Source organism: Chiloscyllium punctatum, chromosome 37, assembly GCF_047496795.1.
Source record: "Chiloscyllium punctatum isolate Juve2018m chromosome 37, sChiPun1.3, whole genome shotgun sequence".
Classification (NCBI taxonomy): domain Eukaryota; kingdom Metazoa; phylum Chordata; class Chondrichthyes; order Orectolobiformes; family Hemiscylliidae; genus Chiloscyllium; species Chiloscyllium punctatum.
The window spans coordinates 47269917-47294128 of record NC_092775.1 but is presented as its reverse complement, the minus strand read 5'-3'; the positions used below and the strand labels follow the sequence as shown (position 1 = coordinate 47294128).

The 24212-nt window shown below is 39.1% G+C and overlaps 1 protein-coding gene across 5 annotated transcripts in view; it reads left to right on the top strand.

Annotated features, from left to right (window-relative positions):
- nol4lb (nucleolar protein 4-like b) overlaps nucleotides 1-24212 on the top strand; it is a 366154-nt gene that overhangs the window by 322075 nt on the left and 19867 nt on the right. For 3 of the 5 annotated variants that reach the window (XM_072556790.1, XM_072556793.1, XM_072556796.1), the window contains 2 exons: nucleotides 117-275; nucleotides 10275-10394. In XM_072556790.1, the coding sequence (XP_072412891.1) occupies nucleotides 117-275; nucleotides 10275-10394 (279 nt within the window). The remainder of the gene's footprint in view (nucleotides 1-116; nucleotides 276-10274; nucleotides 10395-24212) is intronic. The other 2 variants (XM_072556794.1, XM_072556795.1) reach the window with 1 other exon arrangement.

Genomic DNA, 24212 nt, shown 5'->3' with positions numbered 1-24212 from the left:
TTCAAACATAGGCGTAAAAGGAGTAGTGTTGTGATAAAATCAGCTTGCAATTCAAACAAGGGTAATTGCACCTGCATTTGTCCATTTATCCTCGCCCTCCCTTTTTATTTCTTTAGGCGTCTCGCCTACATGCCTCCTCTTTCAGACAGGAAGACAGGGAAGAGGGAGCCTCCAACTTCTTCATGACTGCTGTCGCTGGTTCAGCTCCTTCTTCAACCAACAGGAAGCGTGCTTGCTGGAGGGTGAGACGGACATCTGGTTTTTCTTCCTCTGAGGTGAGACGCTGCGTTTCGCGAGGCGGCCCACCCAGAGTTCCCTCTGAAATATTCTTGTGTAGCTGGTGGGTGTGAGTTTCAAAACTCCCTTGGATTGAAACCTGCTGTTACACATGTGAGAAGCAAACATAATATCAACAATAAGTGTAGTGTCAGAGCAATGTGGATTCATTGTTCTCTTGTCCCCCTCCCCCTCCAGTTAGAACCATCACTTTTTTTTTAGTTAAAAATCACACAACACCAGGTTATAGTCCACCAGATTATCACACCAGGTGGTTGTCCTGAAGAAGGAGCTGCGCTCTGAAAGCTAGTGCTTCCAAATAAACCTGTTGGACTGTAACCTGGTGTTGTGTGATTTTTAACTTTGTCCCCCCCAGTACAACACCAGCATCTCCACATCATGGTTTTTTTAAACTTTTTTTCCCTGCTGTGTTGGTATAGAAGCCTGGCTGCAAAGTTGATTATCAGTTGAGGCTAGGAGAGCATGACAGACGTAGCCTGCTTTGTTATGTCTAAAGCATGTCTATCATACTTCAAAGCACTGAAGTGTATGTATTAAAAAAAGAATAAAAGCTGTTGTTTTCTGACATTTTTCTGACCTTAATGATCTGGCTCCCAAACAGAAAGGCCAGGGAATTACAAACATCTGCTGATCTAGGAAGGTGTTCCTCAACAAGTAGCCATAAGAATACAGATTAAATACTGTTTTAAATTAGCAATTTAATATCACAATCCACAGTAGTTTAGATCACCAGTTACCTGACACGATACCACTTAGATCAGTTGGTGTTAGTTAATGATTGTATGCTCAGGCAAATGGCAGGAAAAAAATACTTCTTGAAAATCAGAGGCAAAAGCATAGATTGATACATTCTTTAAGGACAGATTTTCATCGTGGCAGGGATGCTTATTTTAAATGAAGGACTGTAAGAACTGGCAGTAAATCCAAAGGAACTTTGTTGGTATATTTGTCTTCTTTCCTCTTGTGTATAAATCTGTGCAACCAAAGCAGACTTTATTCTAGACATTTAAATTTAGATTTCGGGGGAATGATATCTCCCAATGGGGATCTTGACCTTGGCACAGCTAAACTTGGATCCTTTATCCCACCAGCAGCCTCATCCATTGATAACTGCAACAACTGATACTTATGTAGTTTTTTAAATAAAACTAACCATCTAAAGGAGCATTATAAATCAATATATGACACATAAGGAGGTATTAGGCTAGGTGACAAAAAGCTTCGTCAAAGATTTTAACAAGTGTTTTCAATGAAAAAAAGCATGGTAGAGGGGTGGAGAGGTGTAGTAATGAATGTGAAAGCTTGGAGCCGAAGCAACCAAAGGCAAAATCACAGTGATGGAGCATTTATGACTGGAAATGGACAAGAGGCTAGAATTAAAAGAGTGGAGATCTCTCAGAGGGTGAGTAGTTGGAGGAGATTACAGATGTAAAAGGGACAAGGCTAAGGAAGGATTTGGACACAAGAATAAGAATTGTAAAACTGAAATGTTGCTTAACTGTGAACAAATGTAGGTCAGTGAGCACAGTGGTGATAGGGGAATAGAACTTGCTGTGCGTTAAGACTTGGGCAGCAGCGTTTTAGATGACGTTTAGCTAATGGAAGGTAGAATGTGGAAGACCAACAAGGAATCTGTCAGAATAGTTGAGTTTAGAAGTCATGAAAATAAACTAAAAAAAATGATATTGCAGAAAAATAAAGGAAAATAACTTAGCAGTGTAAACACCAGCATTTGAATCAGATATATTACTCTCCAAATCAGTTGAAGAGGCATCAATATAAAAAAAAGCATGGGCATTTCTCTGTGTTAGAAATCGACCCACATTTTCTTTTAGGGATTCAAAGAACACCTTTCTTCATTCACTTCACACATATTTACCCAGAAATGTTTTGGATGTTAGTGGAGATTTCTACTAATCCTACATATGACCTAGTTCTATCCTCACAATCTGCAGTGTCTGTGAGCGGGTGAAGCAGCAGAAAAGCACTTTAACCAATTAGACAGAAATATCTTCACACAGCCATACAGACTGCAAACCAGAAGGCAAAATACATTAAATCTAAAGATCCACTTGATTTGCACTCCTTAGCTCTTCCAAACTTATGGCCTCAGCTGCGAGATATGTTTGCAAGACAGTGAGAATGAGAATCAAATATACCTGGTGTGGTCTACAGGAAAAAAAAGGTAAGATTGTAGAGGAAGAGGAGTGACGTTAATGATTAAAAATACTTTCACTCTAATGATAAGAAAGTGTATAATGAGGTAAACAAGCAGTAGAGACCTTTTAAGTGAGATAAAGGAATAGAAGCTGATTTGTGTATGGCTCAACCCATAACAACTGTGAAATGTAGTTTATACAAATGCATAGAGAAGCATATATTAAAAGCAGATTGATTTTGATCGGGAGTTTTAACTTTTAAATCGTTTGGGATAAGCAAACTAGCACATCATAAAAATTGTGAATTTCTTGAGGACGTCCAGAATAGTTTTCTGCGACAGTTCATGCTAGAGCCAACATAGGTTCATGTCATATTAGCTTTAGTAATTAACTAACAGCCAAACAGTGCAAGAACATTTGTCTAATGGCAATCATAATAATTGTTTAAGATTCGTTCATGGGATGCTGGCATCACTGGTTAGGCCAGCATTTATAGGACTAGACAGGGTAGTGTGGGTAGAATTGAGGAACCGCTAAGGTAAAAGAAACGATAGTTGGAGTTATGTATAGGCCTCCAAGCAGTAGTCAGGAGCTGGGGCATAAGATACACCAGGAGATAGAAAGGTGTGTAGGAAAGGCAATGTTACAGTGATTGTGGAGGATTTTGATATGCAGGTGGACTAGGAAAATCAGGGTAGTAGTGGGTTGCAAGAAAAGGAATTTATGGAATATCTACAAGATAGCTTTTTGGAGCAACTTGTGGTGGAGCCCATGAGGGAACAGACAATGCTGGAAGTAGTGTTGTGCAATAAGGCAGACTTGATAAGGATCTTAAGGTGAAGGAACCCTTAGGAGGCAGTGATCATAATATAGTTGAATTTACTCTGCAATTTGAGAGGAACAGGATAGAAACAAAGATAATAGTATTTCAGCTGAATAAAGGCAACTACAGAAGCATGAGGTAGGAGCTGGGTCGAATTGACTGGGAGAGCAGCCCCACAGGAAAGACAGTGGAACAGCAATGGCAGGAGTTTCTGGGATTAACTCAGGAGACACAGCTGAGATTCGTCCTGAGGAAAAAGAAGCATGGTACAGGGTCGATGAGGCAACCATGGAAGTCAGGGAGAGCATAAAAGCAGAAGAGAAAACATATAATGTGGTAAAGGGCAGTGGGAGACCAGAGGTTTAGGAAGCTTACAGAAACCAACAAAGGCCATCAAAAAAAGAAATAAGGAGGGAGAAGATTAAATATGAGGTTAAGCTAGTCAATAATATAAAGGAAGACTGTAAGAGTTTCTTTAGATATATAAAGGGCAAAAGAGAGGCAAAAGTGAACATTGGGTGGCTGAAAAATGACGCTGAAGAGATAGTAGAAAGATGCTAGAAAAACTGAATGGCCTGAAGGTGGATAAATCACCTTGACCAGATGGACTACACCCCAGTATTCTAAGGGAGATAGCTGAAGAGATAGTGGAGAAGTTATTGATAAAGACTGAAAAATTGCTTATGTGACACCCTTCTTTAAAAAGGGAGTGAGGCAGAAGACAGAAATTTACAGACCAATTGGTTGTGGGTAAGATCCTGGAATCCATTGTGAAGTATTCTGAATACTTGGAAGTGTATGGTAAAATAGGGCAAAGTCAACATGGTTTCATCAAGGGAAGGTCATTCCTGACAAATCTGCTAGAATTATTTGAGGAAGTAACTAGCAGGTTAGACCAAGGAGAGACAATGGATGTTATCTACCTGGACTTCCAGAAAGCCTTTGACAATGTGCCATACAGGAGGTTACTGAGTAAGATCAAGGCCAATGGTGTCAGAGGCAAGGTGCTAGCATTGATAAAAGCTTGGCTGTCTTGCAGGAAGCTGAGAGTGGGGATAAAAGGATCCTTCTCAGCTAGTGACAAGTTGTGTTCTGCAGGACTCTGTTGGGATCACAACCTTTCACTTTACACATTAATGATCTAGATGATGGAACTGAGGGCATTCTGGCTAGGTTTGCGAATGATACAAAAATAAGTAGCATTGAGGAGGTGGGCAGGCTGCAGAAGAATTTAGACAAGTTAGAGGGAGTGGGCAAAGAAATGGCAGATGGAGTACGATATGGGAAAGTGTGAGGTCATGCACTTTGGTAGGAAGAATAGAGGACTATTTTCTAAATGGGGAGAAAATTCAGAAGTCTGAAGTGCAAAGAGACTTCGGAGTTCTAGTCCAGGATTCTCTCAAGGTTGAGTCGTTAGTTAGGAAGGCAAATGCAATGTTGGTATTTATTTTAAGAGGACTTAAATATAAAAGCAGGGACATCTTCTGAGACTCAATAAGGCTTTGGTCAGTCCACTTTTGAAGTGTTGTGTACAGTTTTGGGCCTCATATCTCAGGAAGGATGTACTAGCCCTGGAGTGTGTTCAAAGAGGTTCATGAGAATGGTCCCAGGAATGAAAAGCTTAACATATGAAGAACATTTGAGGGGTCTGAGTCTGTACTCAATGGACATTAGAAGGATGGGGGGGGGGGATCTAATTGAAACGTACAGAATACTGAATGACCTGGACAGAGTGGATGTTGGGAAGATCTTTCCATTGGTAGGAGAGACTGGGACCAGAGGGCACAGCCTTAGAGTAAAGGGAAGATCTTTTAGAACAGAGATAAGAAGAAACTCCTTCAGGCAGAGATTGGTGAATCTATGGAATTCACTTCCACAGAAGGCTGTGGAGGACAAGTTATTGAGTGTATTTAAGACTGAGATAGATAGGTTCTTAAGTATCAAGGGGATCAAGGGTTACAAAGGAGAAGGCAGGAGAATATGGATAAGACTCAATGGGGTGAATGGCTTAATTTCTGCTCCTATATCTTATAGTCTTATAGATGCAGGAAAGATGTTCCTGATGACCAGGGAATCTAGAACCAGGGGTCACCTCTAAGGATATGGGGTAAACCGTTTAAGACTGATTTGAGGAGAAATTTCTTCACCCAGTAAGTGTTGAGCCTGTGGAATTCTCTGCTACAGAAAACAATTGAGGCCAAAATATTGTCTGTTTTCATGGAGGCGTTAGATATAATATGTGAAGGTTAAAGGGATCAAAGGATGTGGAGGAGATTTGGGAACAGGAGATTTGGGAACAGGAGATTTGAGTTAGGTGATCAGCCATGATCGTAATGAATAGCCTACTCCTGCTCCAATTTTCTACGTTTATCGCCCATTCCTTATTTCCCTGGCGAAGATGGTGCGACCTGCCTTCTTAAACTGCTGTAGGGGTGTAGGGACACCAATGGCACTATTTGGAGGGAAGTTCCAGGATCTTGACTCAACAACAGTGAATGAACAGTGACATAGTTCCAAGTCAGGATTGTGTGTACTTTGGAGGGGAGCTTGCAGATGTTTCCCATGCGTCTGCTGCTTTTGTCCTGGTTGGTGAGGGTGATGGACTGGAAGATGTTATTGAAGGAGCCTTGGTGAATCACTGTACTGCATCTTGTAGATGGTACACATGCTGCCATTGCGCATTTGTGAGGAAGGGAGTAAAAGTTGAAGCTGGTAGGTAAGGCACCAATCAAGCAGGCTTCTTCATTCTTGGTGGTGTAGAGCTTGCTGAGTATTATTGGATCATTCCAGGCAAGTGGAGATTATTCCATTACTTCTCACTTGTGCCTTGTAGATGATGGACAGGCTTTGGGAAGTTAGGAGGTCACTTACTCCCTGTAGAATTCCTGCCTTCTGACTTTCTCTCATTGCCACAGTATTTATATTGCTGCCCGAGTACAATTTCTGTCTAATGTAATCCCCAGAATTTTGGTAATATGGGATTCAGTGATGGAAAGTATTTCGGTATGGAAATAAACTTGCAAATGATATCAAAACCAACACAAATATTCTTTGCAATTGTTAGGAAAAAAGAGGCTGATATGAAATATCATTGGTCCCTTTGAAAATTGCTGATACTGTCAGTGAAAATCAGGAAAGGATAGATATGTTGAGCATGCTTGACATCTCATAGTGACACACATATCCTAAGTAAGCAAATATTGAATCAGGTGAAGGGACTCACCAAAATTATTTTAAGCAAAAGTATTGTAAAAAGAAAATAATGGCACAATAGAGTGCTAACTCCCCAGGACCAGATGGTTTCTGCTGTGTTGTGTTTTAAGAAAGTAGTTGGAAACACTATAATCTTCCAAAATTCTCTTGTTTCAGGAACTATTCCTTTTGATTGAAAAATTGTGTATGCCACCCTCTAATTTAAGAAACTTAGAGAGGGAAACCAGGAAATTATGAAGGAATTCAGCTACTATCTGTTGTCAGGAAATTACTAGAGTCTATATTGAGATTCAAATACAGCCCACATGTCTTTGAAAACTGTAGAAAGCAGTAGTGAAGAAGACATTCCAAGCAGAAAACTTGTGGAGTGATTTAAAAACAAATAAATAACTGATTAAGGGCATCAGCAAGTAGATAAGAAAATAAAGAACACAGTCATATCAACTATGATCTTATCAAATGGCAGAATAGCCTCAAGCGATCAAATGGCCGAGTCCTGCATTATGCAGCTAGCTATATAGGAATTAGAAGTGGCACACTGAGTTTTCCTTTGAGTTTGAGGCTGTGAAGAGTTTTGTGATGTCCTACGGTTACAATAGTGTGTCATATAAATGCATTTTTTTCTCCTTCCCAATAAAGGAGTAATTTAAATCAGAAAGCAGTTATTTATTGATACCAAACTTAAGCTTTACCCATATGATAATTTAGCAGGTGGAAAAAGGAGATGGTGTTAGGAAGTTACCATCAGGTCCTGAGGAAAAACAAATTCAAGTAGGATAGTGTGCAGTGAGAAAACAGGGTTGGAAAAGGTGGAAGATGGTATGTGGATGTCTTTTGAGGAGTAAAGTAGCAATGTTCATAGGAGTGCAGTTGTACTGATATGCTAGAAGATAAAGATAAAGGACAAAAAAAAAGTTTCAGGACTAAAAGATATTGCCTTTCAAATATTAGGTTGTGGTTTTATTCTGTTCACAAGGTTGAGAATTATCCACAGATTTGAAAGCAGTATTCTTTTTTTTTTAAAACACTGAGCGCTCTAAGGAATTGAGTTGTTGAAGAGAGCGAAATGATTAAACTAAGGTTATAGGATCCATTTTTAACAGAGAAGAAGAAATATAAGGAAAAAAATGTGATGTTGTATTTTCGTTACCTCAGTGAAGTGCTTGTGAAATATAGCTTGTGAAATATGGATGGGTGCTTAATCTAGGATAGAAGTTCGGCACAACATCGTGGGCCGAAGGGCCTGTTCTGTGCTGTATTGTTCTATGTTCTATGTTCTATAGTAACTTTTGCACGTAGGGATAATAGTGACCAGTCTACACACAACAATGTCCCATATTTAAGCTTTAGTGTTGTTGAGGAATATGGACCAAGATATCTCTACTGTTGTTCTTAAAATAGTGCCATAGCATCTTTCTGAACCTACTACAGAAATCAAATTTTATTTCAGTTTCACATTTCATTCAAAAGTCAGCACCTCTACCAATGTGTTATTGTGTCAAAACTATAACAGTGATTATGCATGAATGTCTTGGAATATGGAATAAATTCACATTCTCCTTACGCAAAGGTGAGAGTGGTACCACTGAGCCAAGGCACATGTGCTTGAGTGGGAGTTTAATTTGAGACTGAGGAGATTATGTGCATCCAATTATTGATTAAAACAGAGGGCTAGGAGTGACTCATTTGTCTTGACTAGAATTGGTTCAGTACCTGTTAAGAAAAATGAGAACAAACATCTTAAAAGTAAAATATAAGGTCTTTATATTAGAAAAGAAGTATGGCTTGTAATATTGGCACCACAGTCTGTAGGATTACTTACAATTTATGATTACCTTTTTTCTGACTGCATCCAATGTATAATATTCTTTTGTTGAGTGAATAAGTGCAACACCAGCAACTTGTGTTTATGTAGTATCTTTAATGTACTAAGCCATCCCAAAGAATATCACAGTGTATAATTAAATAAAATTTGATGCTGAGTCAAATACGAAGATATCAGGGAAGGTGTCCAAAAGCTTAGTCAAAGAATTAGGTTTTAAAGGAGGAAAGACAATAACAGAAATGGAGAGGTTTGGGAAGGGAATTCTTGAGTTTAAGACTCAGGCATGTGAAGGCACAACCACCAAAAATGGAATGATTAAGATTGGGATGTTCAAGAAGCCAGAATTAGAGGAGTACTGATATCCTTAACAGTTGTGAGACTGGAGGAAGTAATAAAGGAAAGTGCAATGCCATTGAGGAATGTAAAAACAAAGATGAGTACCGTATTGCAAAGGTGAGGCATTGCTTAACTGGTGTCCAGTCCAGTCTAATGATGAATGAGATCTGTTGTGAGTGAGGATGAAGGGAATCCTCATTTTCTCGTGTTACAGATATAGAACATGGAACATCCATATTGACCCACGCTTCAGATTTCCTTGCTTTTTGTGAAGAAAGATCTTCTGTTTGATGTCTGCTGGACTCCTAATCCTCTAAGACAATCTAATCAAAAGTTTAAATTTTGCAGCTGATAATTTATTGATGGGATTCCCCACATTAGTATTTTGTAGTAGAGCATGTACATATGTTTACCCACCACTGTCTTTTATCCCCACAATCATCAGGCTTACAAAATTCATCTTATCACTACTTCCTTGTTTACCTACTCTTTTGTTCAACATGTTTCAGAGAAATCTTGTTGATCTCCTATGCTTTAGGAAATTAATTCCCCTGGTAGGAGAGTCAAGGAAGTGGAGATCATCCATGATAACTGTTTGATGGAGTAGGTTCGACAGGTCGTACGGCCTGTGCTCCTGCTCTTTTTTTTATGTGTTTTGAGTAAGAACAATGGAATACAGGTACAGGGTTTGTCCATTTAGAAAATTATTAACCACTTTGTGAAAAAAGAGATTTTCCATGGATTCTTGATTAGTGAAGAAGCGTAGTCAATGGTTCTTGTATATCCCAGGGTGCTCTGGTGAGAAATAATTTGACAGACTATCTGTATTGACAAAACTGGCAACATATCAAGAAAAACTATTGTGCCTGGAAATTACCAAGAGAGTCTATAACAGTGTTACTCAATTTACAACAGTTCTATATTTGTCTGTTAAAGTAACAGTGAAGGAGATCTGATTCATAATATGTTTAGGATTCACACAATATCATCGCTCAGTGTAATTTCCGGACTTTGACTTTCCAGTTCATGCTCTATCTCTCTCAATAAATGACATGACTCACCAAGATAATTTATATGGTGATTTTACCTCACCAAAGAAATCCAGGTCTGATCAGTAGCCTGTTACAAATTTATTTTGAGGTCACAAGTTTTGAAAATTTGTCATTATTAACATCGGCAAGCAAGTCCTGACAAATACTTTATCTGGCAATTTGGCCCTTCATCAGTACCTTTTACCTTCCCATACTACAGTACATAATCTAGATTCTAGAACAGTCAGTGATGTTTCAGAGAATATCTCAGTTTAGATATGAATAAAAGGAGCTACATTTAATTTCCAAGATCACAAGTTGGTTCCTCTGTAGTTAAATGCGTCTTGTTTTGGTCACTGAAAGCAAGCACATGATTCCTGAGGAAAGCGCATGTGAGATCTGTTTATGTTGTTGAGCAATTGAACAGGATTCCTTTAGTGGCCTGATTAAAGGAGCCATTATCTTGAGTACAGAGAGTATCCTTCACAGCAGCACTTGTGATTGACCAGGTCTGTATTGATCCATAGTCATTTAGCCTTGAGTGATTCGTTGTACAATATTCAACTTGTCTATCCTTTTCTTCTCTGTAGTCACGACCCACCCCTCCTCATTTGACCTCAGCTATGGCAGAAAATATTCTGGCTGCTGCATGTGAGAGCGAAAGCAGGAAAGCTGCAAAACGGATGCGACTGGAAGCATATCAACTGCAGGTACTATTCATACTTAGCTGCTTGAGAGGGTTGCAAGACAAGGGGGAGCAGTTGTACTTCAGTTGTATTGAACCTGGGTCACACCTGAGCTAAACTATTCCATTCACTTCAGGAACGATGGATTGGCCTTGGCGGGCATATGGTGCAGATTCACCAGAAACGTGCCAGGGCACAGAGGGTTAAGTTATGAGGAAAGGTTGCATAAATGTCGGTTACATTATTTTTGAGTATAGGAGATTGAGATATTTTTTAAAATGAAGGATTTGATGGAGGGAACTAATTCCTCTGGTCAAGAAAGTGGAGAAAATCAGACATAATAATATTGAATGGTGGAGTAGGCTTGAGGGGTTGTACAGCCTATGCTTCTGCTTTTTTTAAAATATTCTGAGTTAGAACAATGGAACACAGTTTAAAATTAGCAATAGGCCATTCAAGAACAAAATCAGAAAGCAGGTTCTCACAAAAAGATTGTAGAAATTTAGAACGCAATTCCCCAAATTATTGTGAATACTTGAGCAACTGATGCTTTCAAAACTAAAATTCTATTATTTGCTGAGGGCATCAAGGAAATTGGAGCAAAGACAGGTAAAGAGCCATGGTCTATATGAATGACAGAGCTGAACTGATGTCCTGCTGCTGTACATTTATTCTCATGCTGGATGAAGTAGCGTTTACAGTCCCTTATGAGACATTTTGTTCTCAATTCCAATTATTCTGGGCTGTTTTTATAGAAAGTCTTCCAGAATTAAAAAAAAATTTCATACTGCAGTTTACATTATTTTGCATCACGGCCAATTACAGATGATCCTTTTGGTATACAAACCTTATCCCAGAATCAACAAATATCAAAATGCGGTGGTGCAAATTTGATGAATTTTTTAAGAGAGCAAATAAAGAAAGATTGTGAATTGATAAAAAGTGAACATAATAGTGAAGCAGACTCAATGGATTTGGAGAAATGACAGAGGTATTGGTTCAAAATAATTCACTCCAGTAGAACACTCCACCCATAATGGACCGCATAGCCTCTTCTGTAATTTCAGTGATTCCATGCTATACAGTTTGTAAAAGCACATTAAGTGACTGATTTAACACAAAGAGAACCAGAGATACTTGGATCACAAGACTCGCAGCAATGCTGTGTCTATACAATGATCCAAGAATTGTATTAAATGAAAAAAGCCCTTTAGTCAGTTCAGTCTCAATCTTCCGGAATATCAATTTGACTGTCGTCTCATTACAGAATCTAGCTGATTCTTAAATGAGATAAGAGTTTTACTCCTAATTATTCTTTCTGACAACATATTACAAACTGAAAAGAACTACGTCAGTTCTGAATTTGTCCCAATTTGTTTGGGATTTATGCTGTCTTCTTTTGTTCTGTATTTTGTTGTATTGGAAAATATTACTGCAGAGTAACTTTTCACTACTGTACTAAATGTATATATTCTTTTTGGAAACTGGACAGTGTTAGTCAAAAGAAATATTGCTAGTTGATCTGAGAATATTTTATATACTGAAAAGAAAACATATGAAGCACTGAAGGCTTAAGATCTATAGTTCAGCATGTTGTTTCTCATAGCTTTTCCCTCAGAAACTGTTCATTAGCATAATTGATTTTCTTGCATTATTTAGATTAGATTAGGTTACTTACAGTGTGAAAACAGGCCCTTCAGACTAACAAGTCCACACCTACCTTCCGAAGATCAACCCACTCACACCCATTCCCCTACATTTACCCCTTCACCTAACACTATGGGCAATTTAGCATGGCCAATTCACCTAATCTGCACATTTTTGGACTGTGGGAGGAAACCAGTGCACCCGGAGGAAACCCATGCAGACATGGGGAGAATGTGCAAACTCCACACAGATAGTTGCCTGAGGCGGGAATTGAACCCGGGTCTCTGGTGCTGTGAGGCAGCAGTGCTAACCACTGTGCCACCGTGCCACCCATAAAAGAAATAAAGAGACGCGGGCTCGTCTGGGATGTGAACCCGGGACCTCTCGCAAGTTTGCGCAGTAGAAGACCCTAAGCGAGAATCATATGCCTAGACTAATGAGCCAAATAGCATCCAGATAGCCAGATTATCTCCAAGGCCTCCATAATCCTCTTACGTCATGTTCCAAAACTGTACACTGTACTAGTGGAGAAGTTATAGCCAAGGACAGTACTGCTTCAGTGTGGTATCTAGAAGATTGAAAGCATCTGATTTAATGATATAAACCCATATCCCATTTGCACTGTTATTGCTTATTACACTGCTCAGACTTGGTGAATACAAGCCAACTAACACATCTTGAGGCTTTTTAATTTTTCCGTGGCACATTATCTTCAAGTCTTCTATTTTTAGCTTGAGCACTTGTTTGTTTTCAACTGCATTTGCTACGAATCAGACAGGTCTAAATCCTGTTGAACTATCCTTGTAAAATCTAGTCTGTGATCTTCCAATTCCTCAGTACCCTAACTTGGTGTCATCAGTATGTTCTCCTTCTTGCATTAAGGTTGATTTTCCTGACTTGTTACAAGGTCTGCTGTTAGAGCTGGAATGATCATTTCAAAATTCCATCCACAATCCACATGATTGGTGAAAGATGTAGAATTGATAATCATTGGATTATAGAACAATTTAAAAACAAAATATTAATTATTTTAGGAAACAAAAAGCCTGGAGGAAGGGGGCTCTGAAATCAAGGAGTTCACCGACCTAAAACTAGTTACTGATAAATAATTACAAATACATTGCTCAGAAAAAAATATACAAATTCATTGAGCTACATTGTTGAAATATTTGACATCAATTAATATGTTTCATATAGTACACTTGCTATCTTTTAATATTTTTAAATACCATCAACTGATATTTTTCATATTGTGCTATGATCTGCATTTTAGTAGATTGCTGATAGGGTTGTGGTAATGGTGACTATGCAACAATCATTGACTGTTGTAAAAACACATCTCATTCACTAATGAAAAGGAAATCTGTGATCCTGACCTGGGGTTTGGCATACATGTGACCTCAGGCCCAGAGCAATATGGTTCACTCTTAATTATCTATAAAATGGCTTAGCAAGCCACTTGATTACGGGCAATTTGAGATGGGCAATAAATACTGGCCATGTCCCATTAAAAACTAGAAAGAAAAACAAAACGTTTGTAAGTTTAGGTCTGTGATCAATAATACCTCTAAGATGTAAGCTTGACACCAGCTTTGTAAGGCACCCGGACCCTCAAATTCACCTGGTACAGGAGAGTGGCCCTCTAAGTGCAATATGTGTGCAAAGATGACACCCTGCACCTAGAGAAAACCAGCTACGTTCTGCCCAGGCTGCAGCACTAACCTCTTCTGCTTTTAACCCAGTTCCTTCTGTATCCATTGTCACCTTTTTAAGAGGGATCCACAGCAAACTCCATCTCACCAGTGTCAGGATTCAAGGTTCCTGGGTGAAACAACCCTGAATTGGGAACACCTGAGGTGAAAGAGGTTGCTGGGTATCAGAAGAGTCATTGGTGGCTTACCCTTCAAAAGGCTGCTCACGTTCCTCCATACAGTGAGACATGCTGTCCTCTGACAACAAGGGCCATATCTGCATTGTTCATTCAGCTAGAGCCTCAGCATGTGCACCAATTTGGTGAAGGTGCTGCACTGGCTAAGTGACCAGCCCATTACATCAAAAGGGAGTGTCTCTGTACTCCAAATCTCTTTGTAACCCTGACCTACATCAATCCTTAAACTCTTCATTGCGTTCAGTACAGATTATCATTAAACTTGCATGACAGATGATGAAGTGATGGTGTGTACCTCCCACAGCACCCTTGGAAATTGCATGTATTATGCAGCTATAGCCCAGCTATCTGTACAGCAATATTGAGGTACTCTTCAGTGCCAACACACAAACAGGTTGCTGACTAGCTCCCTGACTAGTGATGACTGTGAATGGACCAAGTGAGCAAATGATAGTGTCCAAGCCTCTGGAATGTGTACGGATTGTGCCCGTGATTGATTTTAATGGGTCCTCCTAACCTTTCACCAGCATTAGCGTCTTTTTAAGACATTGGTACTAACTGTAGTATTATTGAGATGCCATTGTTCAATTTGCCTTTGCCCAGTGTATAAACCCTGAGGATGTTCACCCTACTTGCATAACAAATGGGTTATTTTGTGACTTAAAATTAAATGTAGCTGGGATTTACAAATGACTGCTTTATGTATTTGTTTTTTAAAGTCCCCCCATCCAGCAACCGTGAATGCCACACTTTTGCCCATCAAACTGACACCAACTCTTCCACCTCCCATGTTTCCCCAGCCATTTTCTAGTAGCATTCTGCATTTAACAAACAGCAAGTGATGGCAGGAAATGCAGCTCACAGTGACCATCATCAGCATTGGAGCCTGCCTCTGCAAATTCCTCTGTTTTCCACCATCCAGCCTTGACTGTCCCACCCCTTTTGGAATTGAAACCCCCACCACCCTTACTGACCGCCTGTACACTCATACCCTGCTTAACAAACAACAGATGGATCCCAACACCCAAACCTCTAAACAAACGAACATCCCCTACACATAACTGAGCATTCCTCTGACCGCTGTCTTTGCAGCTCCCTGACTAGTGATGACTGTGAATGGGCCAAGTGAGCAAATGATAGTGTCCAAGCCTCTGGAATGTGTATGGATTGTGCCCGTGATTGATTTTAATGGGCCCTCCTAACTGACATCACCCTCCCTTGGCTGAAGTGAACGTTGGCCTCCACCCAATTTCCGACATGAACCTTTAGTTGACTTAGCATGTAGTGTTTTTCACGCACAGGCATCCAGAATTTGCTGTAGCTGTTATGTTGATGTTTTGGCCTGTCATATATGAAGGCTTCCCACCCCTTCCTGGACACATCCCCACTGACAAGCAACCTGTTTGTGTGTTGGCACTGAAGAATACCTCAATATTGCTGTACAGATAGCTGGGCTATAGCTGAACTGCCAGTGTGCTAACAGGCAAGTCAAGGCATGAGTACTGCTAGCATGAATGTAGATGTTAAGAAAGCAAGCAAGTAGCCCTTAGATGCATTCTGGTCTAATCTATGAGCTAGATGCTTGTACTTGTGTGCAAAGTGTCTGTGCTCCAATCTTTCAATTCTAGTTGCCAGTGCTTAATGCAATGTAGATACATACTTCCTAAACGGCCTGTTGGAGAGGTTGGCAGACATTGGCTCCCATTATCTGTGGCTAGTGCCCATGGATCATGTCCTGAATGCTGCTTCATGCTGAAGTTACCAGGTGGTCACTTTGATTTCCATATTGAGTTCTCTTGATGCCTAGCTTCTTTGGCGCATTTGATAAAATGGGAAGCTGAATATTAATTAGATGTTTTATGTTGAACGCCAGGAGATGGGAGAGGTACTAACTGAATATTTTTATTGTGGAGAAAGAAATGGAGTGTAAAGAATGCAGAGAAATAGACTTTGATGTTTTAAAAACAGTTCACATTACAGAAGAAGTTCGGGAGATCTTAGAGAATGTAACGGTGGATAAATCTCTGGGACCTTTAATTGGGGACTTGCTGTTGCCTAGTGAGACACCTTCCATTCCACTTGTCAAAAGTATAAAAGATGGAGCAAGATGTTCCCAAGGTAGAAGTCAGCCTCACCAGACCTCTCATCTGACTCTTGTCACAAATCATAGTCCACGTTACTTAGACCCTTAGAAGATTCTGTACTCTTTGTTGAATTCCATGACATTTCATGAGAAATTCTGATTTCACAACCGTAGACATTCAGAGCATTCAGTTTAAACTAATTGGCACAGAAGTCAGGAGAAATTAAGAGAGTTCTTTTTATACAGCAACTGGTTATGCTCTGGCTGACTTAAACTGATAGAGTCAGAAAACAATCAGTTGCAAGTTTCAAAAGCAAATTTGATATATACTGAGGAAGATATATTTTGTGTGACTGTGGGGTGAAAGTTGGAGAATGGGCTTAATTATATTGTTCTCTCAAAGAGAGAGTAAGTACACTGTACGTAGAACATCCCCTTGTGCTCTGATGCTATAAATGTCAGAATATTTTCTTGTTACCATGAGCATCTTTTCAAGGCCTACAAAGCCACTCAGAGATACATCTGGTATTTATAGTTGTTGAGGATCATGTAAGGACATGTGGGCAAAAAGACTGCCTTGTGTGAACCTCTGAATGATCACCAAACAAGACCTCAGTATACATAAAATGAGTCTCGGCATCCCTCAACTAAACTGATGGAAGTTGTTGTGTCTGATTTTAGAGAAGTTGCCATTCTGTTGAAATTCTCAAGGAGCATCCATGACTAAACAAGCAAAAATAATCTATACAGAATCAATGCCAATGGCAACAGAAGAGTTTTCCGTACAGGCATGTGTGTGGTCAAAATCATTTAGTGTAGCTCCAAGGCAAGACCCAGAGGATACAGTTTGCAGCCAAAGCAGTTATGTTTCCATTCTGGCAATTGACCTAACAGCTTATCCCACAGATTTACTACAGTGACAGCAGTCAGAAGAAAACATCAGACTGTACATAAATCAGAATTATTTTGAGGTTGTACCCAGTCTGAGATAACAGCTATTCTGTAACTCAAATACTGGATTACTTACAAGAATTTTTAAATTTAACATCAGCAAACAGACATTCTCTGTCAAAAAATGACTGTGGTCTCAAAATTCTAACTACTTAAATAGGTAAGAACATGAATTGAGTTCCATACAGTTGTCAAATTTCTGCCCCATTTGTGCTGTTCACAGAAGTCCCAACAGGACAAACATGGGCATACTTCAGCTCCCTAGCAAGGGCTATGCCTGAGACAGATCCTAGCCATTCATCAGAATTTCATCCACTCTCCTCTCAATGTCCTTTTTTTGTTGGGAGCTGAAGTCCTGATGTTCAGAGTTGCATTTGAAAACCCAAGTCCGAATCACCTACTGGCAGCAATCCCAATGACTCATTCACTGCAGCCACTTACCTTCCAAATTGTCCCTTTTTTACTCACATTTCTCTCTCACTTTTAATGCTCCTAAGTTCACTAATGTGGGAGAGAAACAGATTTTTATTGAAGAATCACCTCATAGATTCTGCCTATCTCACATACCTTGCTCTGATTGCCACTATGTTCTCATCCTCCCCAGTGACCAATGTGCCCATGCCTAGGACCCCCTGAAGGCATGGGCTCCAGTGATTAGTAGTGTGTGCACATCCTTTCTTGGATCCTGGTTCCTGCGTGACTCTCTCATTTGGGACTCTCCGGTCCCAAACTGAATTTCCATGTTATATTATCTGAAGTCCCAGAACAAATTCTCAAGTTATTCTCTCAGGTCCTGGACCTAACTCTTGTGCTAACATGATGGGCCAAATGGCCTCCTTCTGCTACCCAACATTTTTATGAAGTTATATCAATTCCCCCAGACCTGATTTTCCTGGGTCATTAGCTAAGGTCCAGGAAATAAGTGCGAAGTTATATTACTTGTTTTGTATCAATGAGTTCTTGAAGCTCTATCCATCGATGTAAAGCAGTAACATAACAGCACAGTAATGTATTTCAGTGATTATTCCAAGACCTGCTAGATTTTGCTAATTCACAAACATCATCACAAATGTAAAACATGTCTCTGTAACTGGATTAATTATATGCATAGTGCACAGGCCATATTTGCTTGTCTCTCACATGACAATTAGTCAATTGTTTAATTTTCTGTTGATTACACTTTGCAATCAGTGATTCTTTATGGTGGGTGAATCATCACTTAAGCATACAGAAATGCTACAGAAATATTCGCTCGAGTGCTGGCTTATTGTACCAACTCCTAGAAATGCAGGAACATTTAAATTATCTATTTCACTAATGTATCCAGATTTTCTATTCACAATTGTACTTGTTGAAATGTTTTTATAACCATGAGTCACTGAATTGCATATTGTTTATGATTGCTTTCTAAAAATAATTTCACATAGTAAAGAAAACCTGGATGCTGTTGTGTTGTCATAAAGATAATAATCGCCATTATTCTTACTTAATTCCTATCTTTCAAAGCTCACAAACTTTCTACCCAATTCTCTTACATTTTCTCTTTGATTGGATGGCCTGCACCCCTAATGTTGTAAAGTATGATTACATTAGATAAGGTTACTTTAGATTAGATTAGATTAGATTACTTACAGTGTGGAAACAGGCCCTTCGGCCCAACGAGTCCACACCGACCCGCTGAAGCGCACCCACCCAGACCCATTCCCCTACATTTACCCCTGCACCTAACACTACGGGCAATAGAGGATACACTAGGGATATTATTTTGCAAATTTTCCTGCATCTAAAAAAGTGTCAGCAGGGTGGAAGTTAGTAAATATGACACCATTTTCAAGAAAACTGGGAGACCAAGAATTGAGAATGGCTGGCCAGTTAGCCTGGCACCATTTGTCAGGAAAATGCTAGAATCCATTATTAACTGCGCTGAGAAAAGCTATGCCTTCAGTTGCCTGGATCCAAAGCTCCCAGAGTACCTTCCTAAACGTTTCAATCTTTGTCACTCTTTTACCTTTTTTCAAGATGTTCCTTACAAATTTACTACCTCTCTGACCAAGTTTTTGGTCGTCTGCCCTAATGTCTTTATATGGGTCTTACATTTTGTCTGATAATGGTCCTGTGAAGCATGTTGGGGTGTTTTATTATGTTGGAAGCAGTAAATAAATACAACTTGTCACTACGGTTGAAAACATTTGTATTGGTTCTGTCCAATTCTGGGAAGGGAACATTGGGGTCTGTCAGTGGGGGTGGTAAAGCTCCTGGATGCTTTCAAAAGAGTATTAGAAGTTTTCTTGAAATTGAGTGTTTTTTTTGAAGGATTAATCATCCCATTTCTGCACTACAATGACCTGTGATTCTATAATCAACTATTATCAAGAATGTGCATGCTTTGAGATATTTTGATTTGGTTCAGAAACTAAGTTGCTTTTCATTTCTGCACACGGAGATAATTTAGTATGCAAATAAATAAAAATAATGTGAATTTAAGAGAGCTGCTTTGAAAGGTTGACTGCAGCTATGTATTATATCAGACTGCAACATTAAATTTACTCCTTCCTTTTAAATGCTTTAACTGTGCCAAATACTTGTTAATTTTTAAAATGTTAATTGATAAAATTGATTGCAGCTTCATACAGATTCATGGAATATTATTTGGATTAGGGGAAGGTTTTGTTCATGTTACATTCCAGTATTATACAACATCAGTTGGTGAAGATCATGTAAATAGCAAAGACAAAGGCTCTGGGAGAGGATTCCCCATCAATAATCGAAGCTGCATGTGTCTCAACAGTTAATCCAGGATCTGGGACCTACCATAAGTCAGCCATGTTAATGGTTTTCCTTATTTGGATAAACAGGTGCTTTGTGATGAACTAATTATCCTCCAGTGCCAAGAATCTTATTCTTAGATATGTTCAGACTAGCTAATTTTCTATTTAACTAAAACCCTTATCTGTCTTCCTGTTTTTGAAAGAACAATGTTTCTAGGATACGTGTACCTCATTAATTTTGTTCTATTGAAAGTTGGCCAGAATGATTCTTCAGGAGGACCAATGCTTTCTCTTCAATAGGCAGCTATTGTGTCACTTGATGCAGTTCAATGATGATACGTAAGACTGTTTATTTCTTTAAACTGACCTAAAATTAAAATATTGTAAACATGTGGAATGTGTTTTCATGTGCTATCATGTAAAACAACTAAAGCTGAGCATTTTCAAGCCTTACAACTGTGTGCATCACCGCTTAACTGTTTTACTGTGCCTTATGTCACTGCTATGTTGTGAGTCATGCAAATACAGTGGAATTAATTTATCAGCAGCAACTTATATTTAAGTAGCATTTTTAATGTAATTAAATGTCACAAGGCACTCCACAGTAGCATTATGTAACAAAGCTAGTCCCTTTTTTTTCCTAAAAGCTGTTCCTTGGCTCAAGGAGACTCTGTCCTTGATTTTTTTCAGAGGAGTAATAAACCAGGCTGAGCTCCGATCAGTCTGGTTTGGTACAGAGATGAAAAGGATTTTGATGAAAAGGATGTAAACAGATGAGACTCCAGGCCAAAGTGGTCATATTTTAGAAGTGACCTGAATACATTTTTGTCTGTTTTTTAAAATCTCTAGTCAACTTAGCTATCTTACTCTGGGTAATTTTCACTACACACTTACCGAAACAAATTGCAAAACTCTAATCTGGGGCTGCCTGCTTAAGAGTGTTTTGAGTGGTCTGGCCTAGTCCATAACAGTTATTAAACACAGGATGACATTGAACTACAAAACTACACTGTGAAAACAGGCCATTTGGCCCAACAAGTTCACACCGACCCTCCGAAGAGTAACCCACCCAGACCCATTCCCCTGCCTTATTACTCCACATTTATTCTTGACTAATGCACCTAACCTACACATCACTATGGGCAATTTAGCATGTCCAATTCACCTAACGTGCAATTCTTTGGACTGTTGGAGGAAACCAGAGCACCCAGAGGAAATCCACGCAGACACAGGGAGAATGTGCAAACTCCATTCAGGCAGTCACCCAAGGCTGGAATCAAACTTGCCCCCTGGTGCTGTGAGGCAGCAGTGCTAACCACTGAGCCACTGTCGTCACCCACAATGCCAGAGATATTAGGTCAGATAACCAAAAGGAGGAAAGTATGGTGCAGAAATAAGAATGGAGATTATTCCAAAGCTTGGGAGTCTGAGCAAATGAAGGCATGGTCATCAGTGGTATAGCAGTTATTACTGAGGATGCACTAGAGAAGAACAGATATCTTCAAGGATCATGGAACTAGAGGAAATTACAGAGATAGGATATAGGCCTGGAAGGATTCAAAAACAAGCATTAAATTTTTAAAATCAGGATGTTGGTTGATTGGGAGACAGTGTCATTCAGCAAGCACAGGGGTGACATTGTGCAGTAAAGTCTGTTGACCTAAGACATAGCAGAGTTTAGATGATGTCAATTTTACAGACCATCCAGGAGTACACTGGACTAGTTGACATGAATGGTAATTAAATGTGTATTTCAGCTGCAAGTGAACTGAAATGGACAAATTGAAGTAATGTTAGAGAGGAGGAAACAGGCAGTCTTGGTTGTAGTACGAATATAAATTTGGAAACTCAGATGTGACACCAAGATTGTAAACAGACGAACTTAATTCCAAATTGTTGCCAGTAAGAGGGTTGGAGTTGGTAGCTCAGGAATAGAGTTGGGAATGGGGATTGAAAGCAATTGCTTCAGTCATTAGGCATGAATTGGATTATAATGTGAGAGAGTAGCACATCATCAGGCCAGTGTCTCATCCTGATCAATCTTGATCCAATGGCAAAACAAATCAAGCTGATTGGTGAGAATTTCTGAGAAACTTAATGAGAAAATTAATACTGTGTCTTCAGGTGATGTTAACAAGTTGGAGCTTGTAGATGAGATCTAGGCAGTGGCTAAAGATGGATCCTTGGGGGCGATGATGCTGTAAGAATATGGAAATAGGCAGAAGGCATAGCAAATAAACCTCTATCTAGATATGAATCAGACCCAGGTGAAAGTTACCCAGCTGGGGACAGCAGAGAGCCATTGAAGGAGAATGTGTAGTTGACTTTATCAAAGGGAGTTTCAGAAGAGTAAGGATGGAAAGCTTACTGTTGTCAAGTCACTTAGGATGTATCCTCCTGCTAAGTTTGTTTTTCCTTTCTAATTTCAGAAGAGATTGCACTGATGTAATTGTGATTTGAAATGTGTGATTTATATATATTTAATACCATTTACTTTAGAATTTGGATTTTGAATTTCTGATATGTTTATCACAAAAACCAGATCTGCAGCATTGCGTGCTTGTATTCTGGTGAAAGATCACTTTTTCTAAATTTAAAAAAAAAGCAAAAATATAGTTTATCAAGCTTGATTTCAGCCTGGGATTTGAATGGTCCAGTAATAACATAAGTTAAAATCATAACTGTAACTGCTTCCCACGTCTTTATGTCCAAATTTCAATAATAACTGATTTGAAATAAAATATCTGCTATATACAAAACACAAATTGCTAATATTTTCCAGCAATTTCTGTTTTCGTTTCAGATTTCCAGCATCCATAGTTATTTCAGGTTTTTTTTTGTCTGCTGTACATGCAAGCTGTGCATAAGAAGATGCCACAAACAGCAAGTGAATGACTAGCCAATTAATTTGTCAATAAGGTGGGCACATGCAATCAAACATGAGAAAATGCCTTTCAAACAGTTCTATGGAATCCTTAATAGGATTATTGTCGGAAAGATAGACACATGCTCAATTTAATACCTTGCCCAAAAGACAACATTCTCAACAAAAGAATACTTATTAATCATTTCTAAAGTACTGAAGTCTTAGAGCTGGCCTTGAATCTCCACCAAGGGTTTTACCAACTGAAGCAAACTAATAAACCATTTAGCATAAAATTTCTGTCCCACAGATGTAAAATGATTGTGATTTTGAAGCTGGGGAAATGTGTGTAGTGCTACATATGTTTCATTCTGCTTAATGATTATTGAGCATTCTCACACAGAACATTACTTTGAGGAGTTCATGTATTCAAAAATGCTGTATCAGATTGCTAAAGATAAAGAGGTTTGAAATTGAAATAAATGAACAGGGAATCATAAGTGCTGTGCAATTTAACTTTCCAGCAGAGATTTTGTTTTATGTATAATTTGGAGAAACGTTGTCTCTAATTTTATGAGCTAGCTTCTAGCCAATTCATTGGATCTGTGGGAGTGAACAGTACATTACACAAATCTGTGTTACCAGCAGAGCCTACTCTACCATGAAGAGTGAGATCTATCTAGGGTGGCACGGTGGCTCAGTGGTTAGCACTGTTGCCTCATAGCAGCAGGGTCCTAGGTTCAATTCCAGCCTCGGGTGACTGTCTGTGTGGAGTTTGAACATTCTCTGCATGGGTTTCCTCCGGGTGCTCCGGTTTCCTCCCACAGTCCAAAGATGTGCAGGCCAGGTGAATTGGCCATGGTAAATTGTCCATAGTGTGAGGTGCATTAGTCAGAGGGAAATTGATCTGGGTGGGTTACTCTTCAGACGGTCGGTGTGGAATGGTTGGGCCAAAGGCCCTGTTTCCACACTGTAGGTAATCTAATTGAATCCACGTTGGAGGTGAAATTAGCTTTTCAACCTCCTATATTTATGGATTATATTAGTATTGTACCTCCCTGTTTTTAAAATGTAATTTTCTGCAATAATTTCTTGTGAGCGTTCATTTTTAAAGTTCTGTTTCCAACATAGAATCTTAGTAGATGACTGCATGAATCCCAAGTAGTTCTGTATCACTTTAGAGTTTATTCTGCATCAAGCGATGATTTTTATATCTTCATGATGTTCCAGGCACCTTAGGGCCAGTAAATTATTATGATGCGTAAGTCCTGTGAAATGGGCAAAATTTGTATGTAAAAAAATCTTTCAAACAGCAAAATGATCAATTGCAGTTTAGGAGAGGTATGCTTACAGCTTGGTTCTAAAAAGTATAGATAATAATAACACAATTGATCACTTTAAATAGGAAATCGATGGATCTTTGCAAACCAACAGCACAAGGTATAGAACAAAGACTAGTGAATGGAGTTAGAATAGACCAGGAAATCAAACCTGATGCAGTCGAATGGCGTAACAGGCTAGAGGGGCTAAAGGTCTACTTTTTTATATCGATGTTAATGTGGTAATTATATTCTGGTGAATGTCTGCTTTAAAATAGAAAGAGGGATTTTATAGAGATGTGTTTATCATTCATTTGGTAATA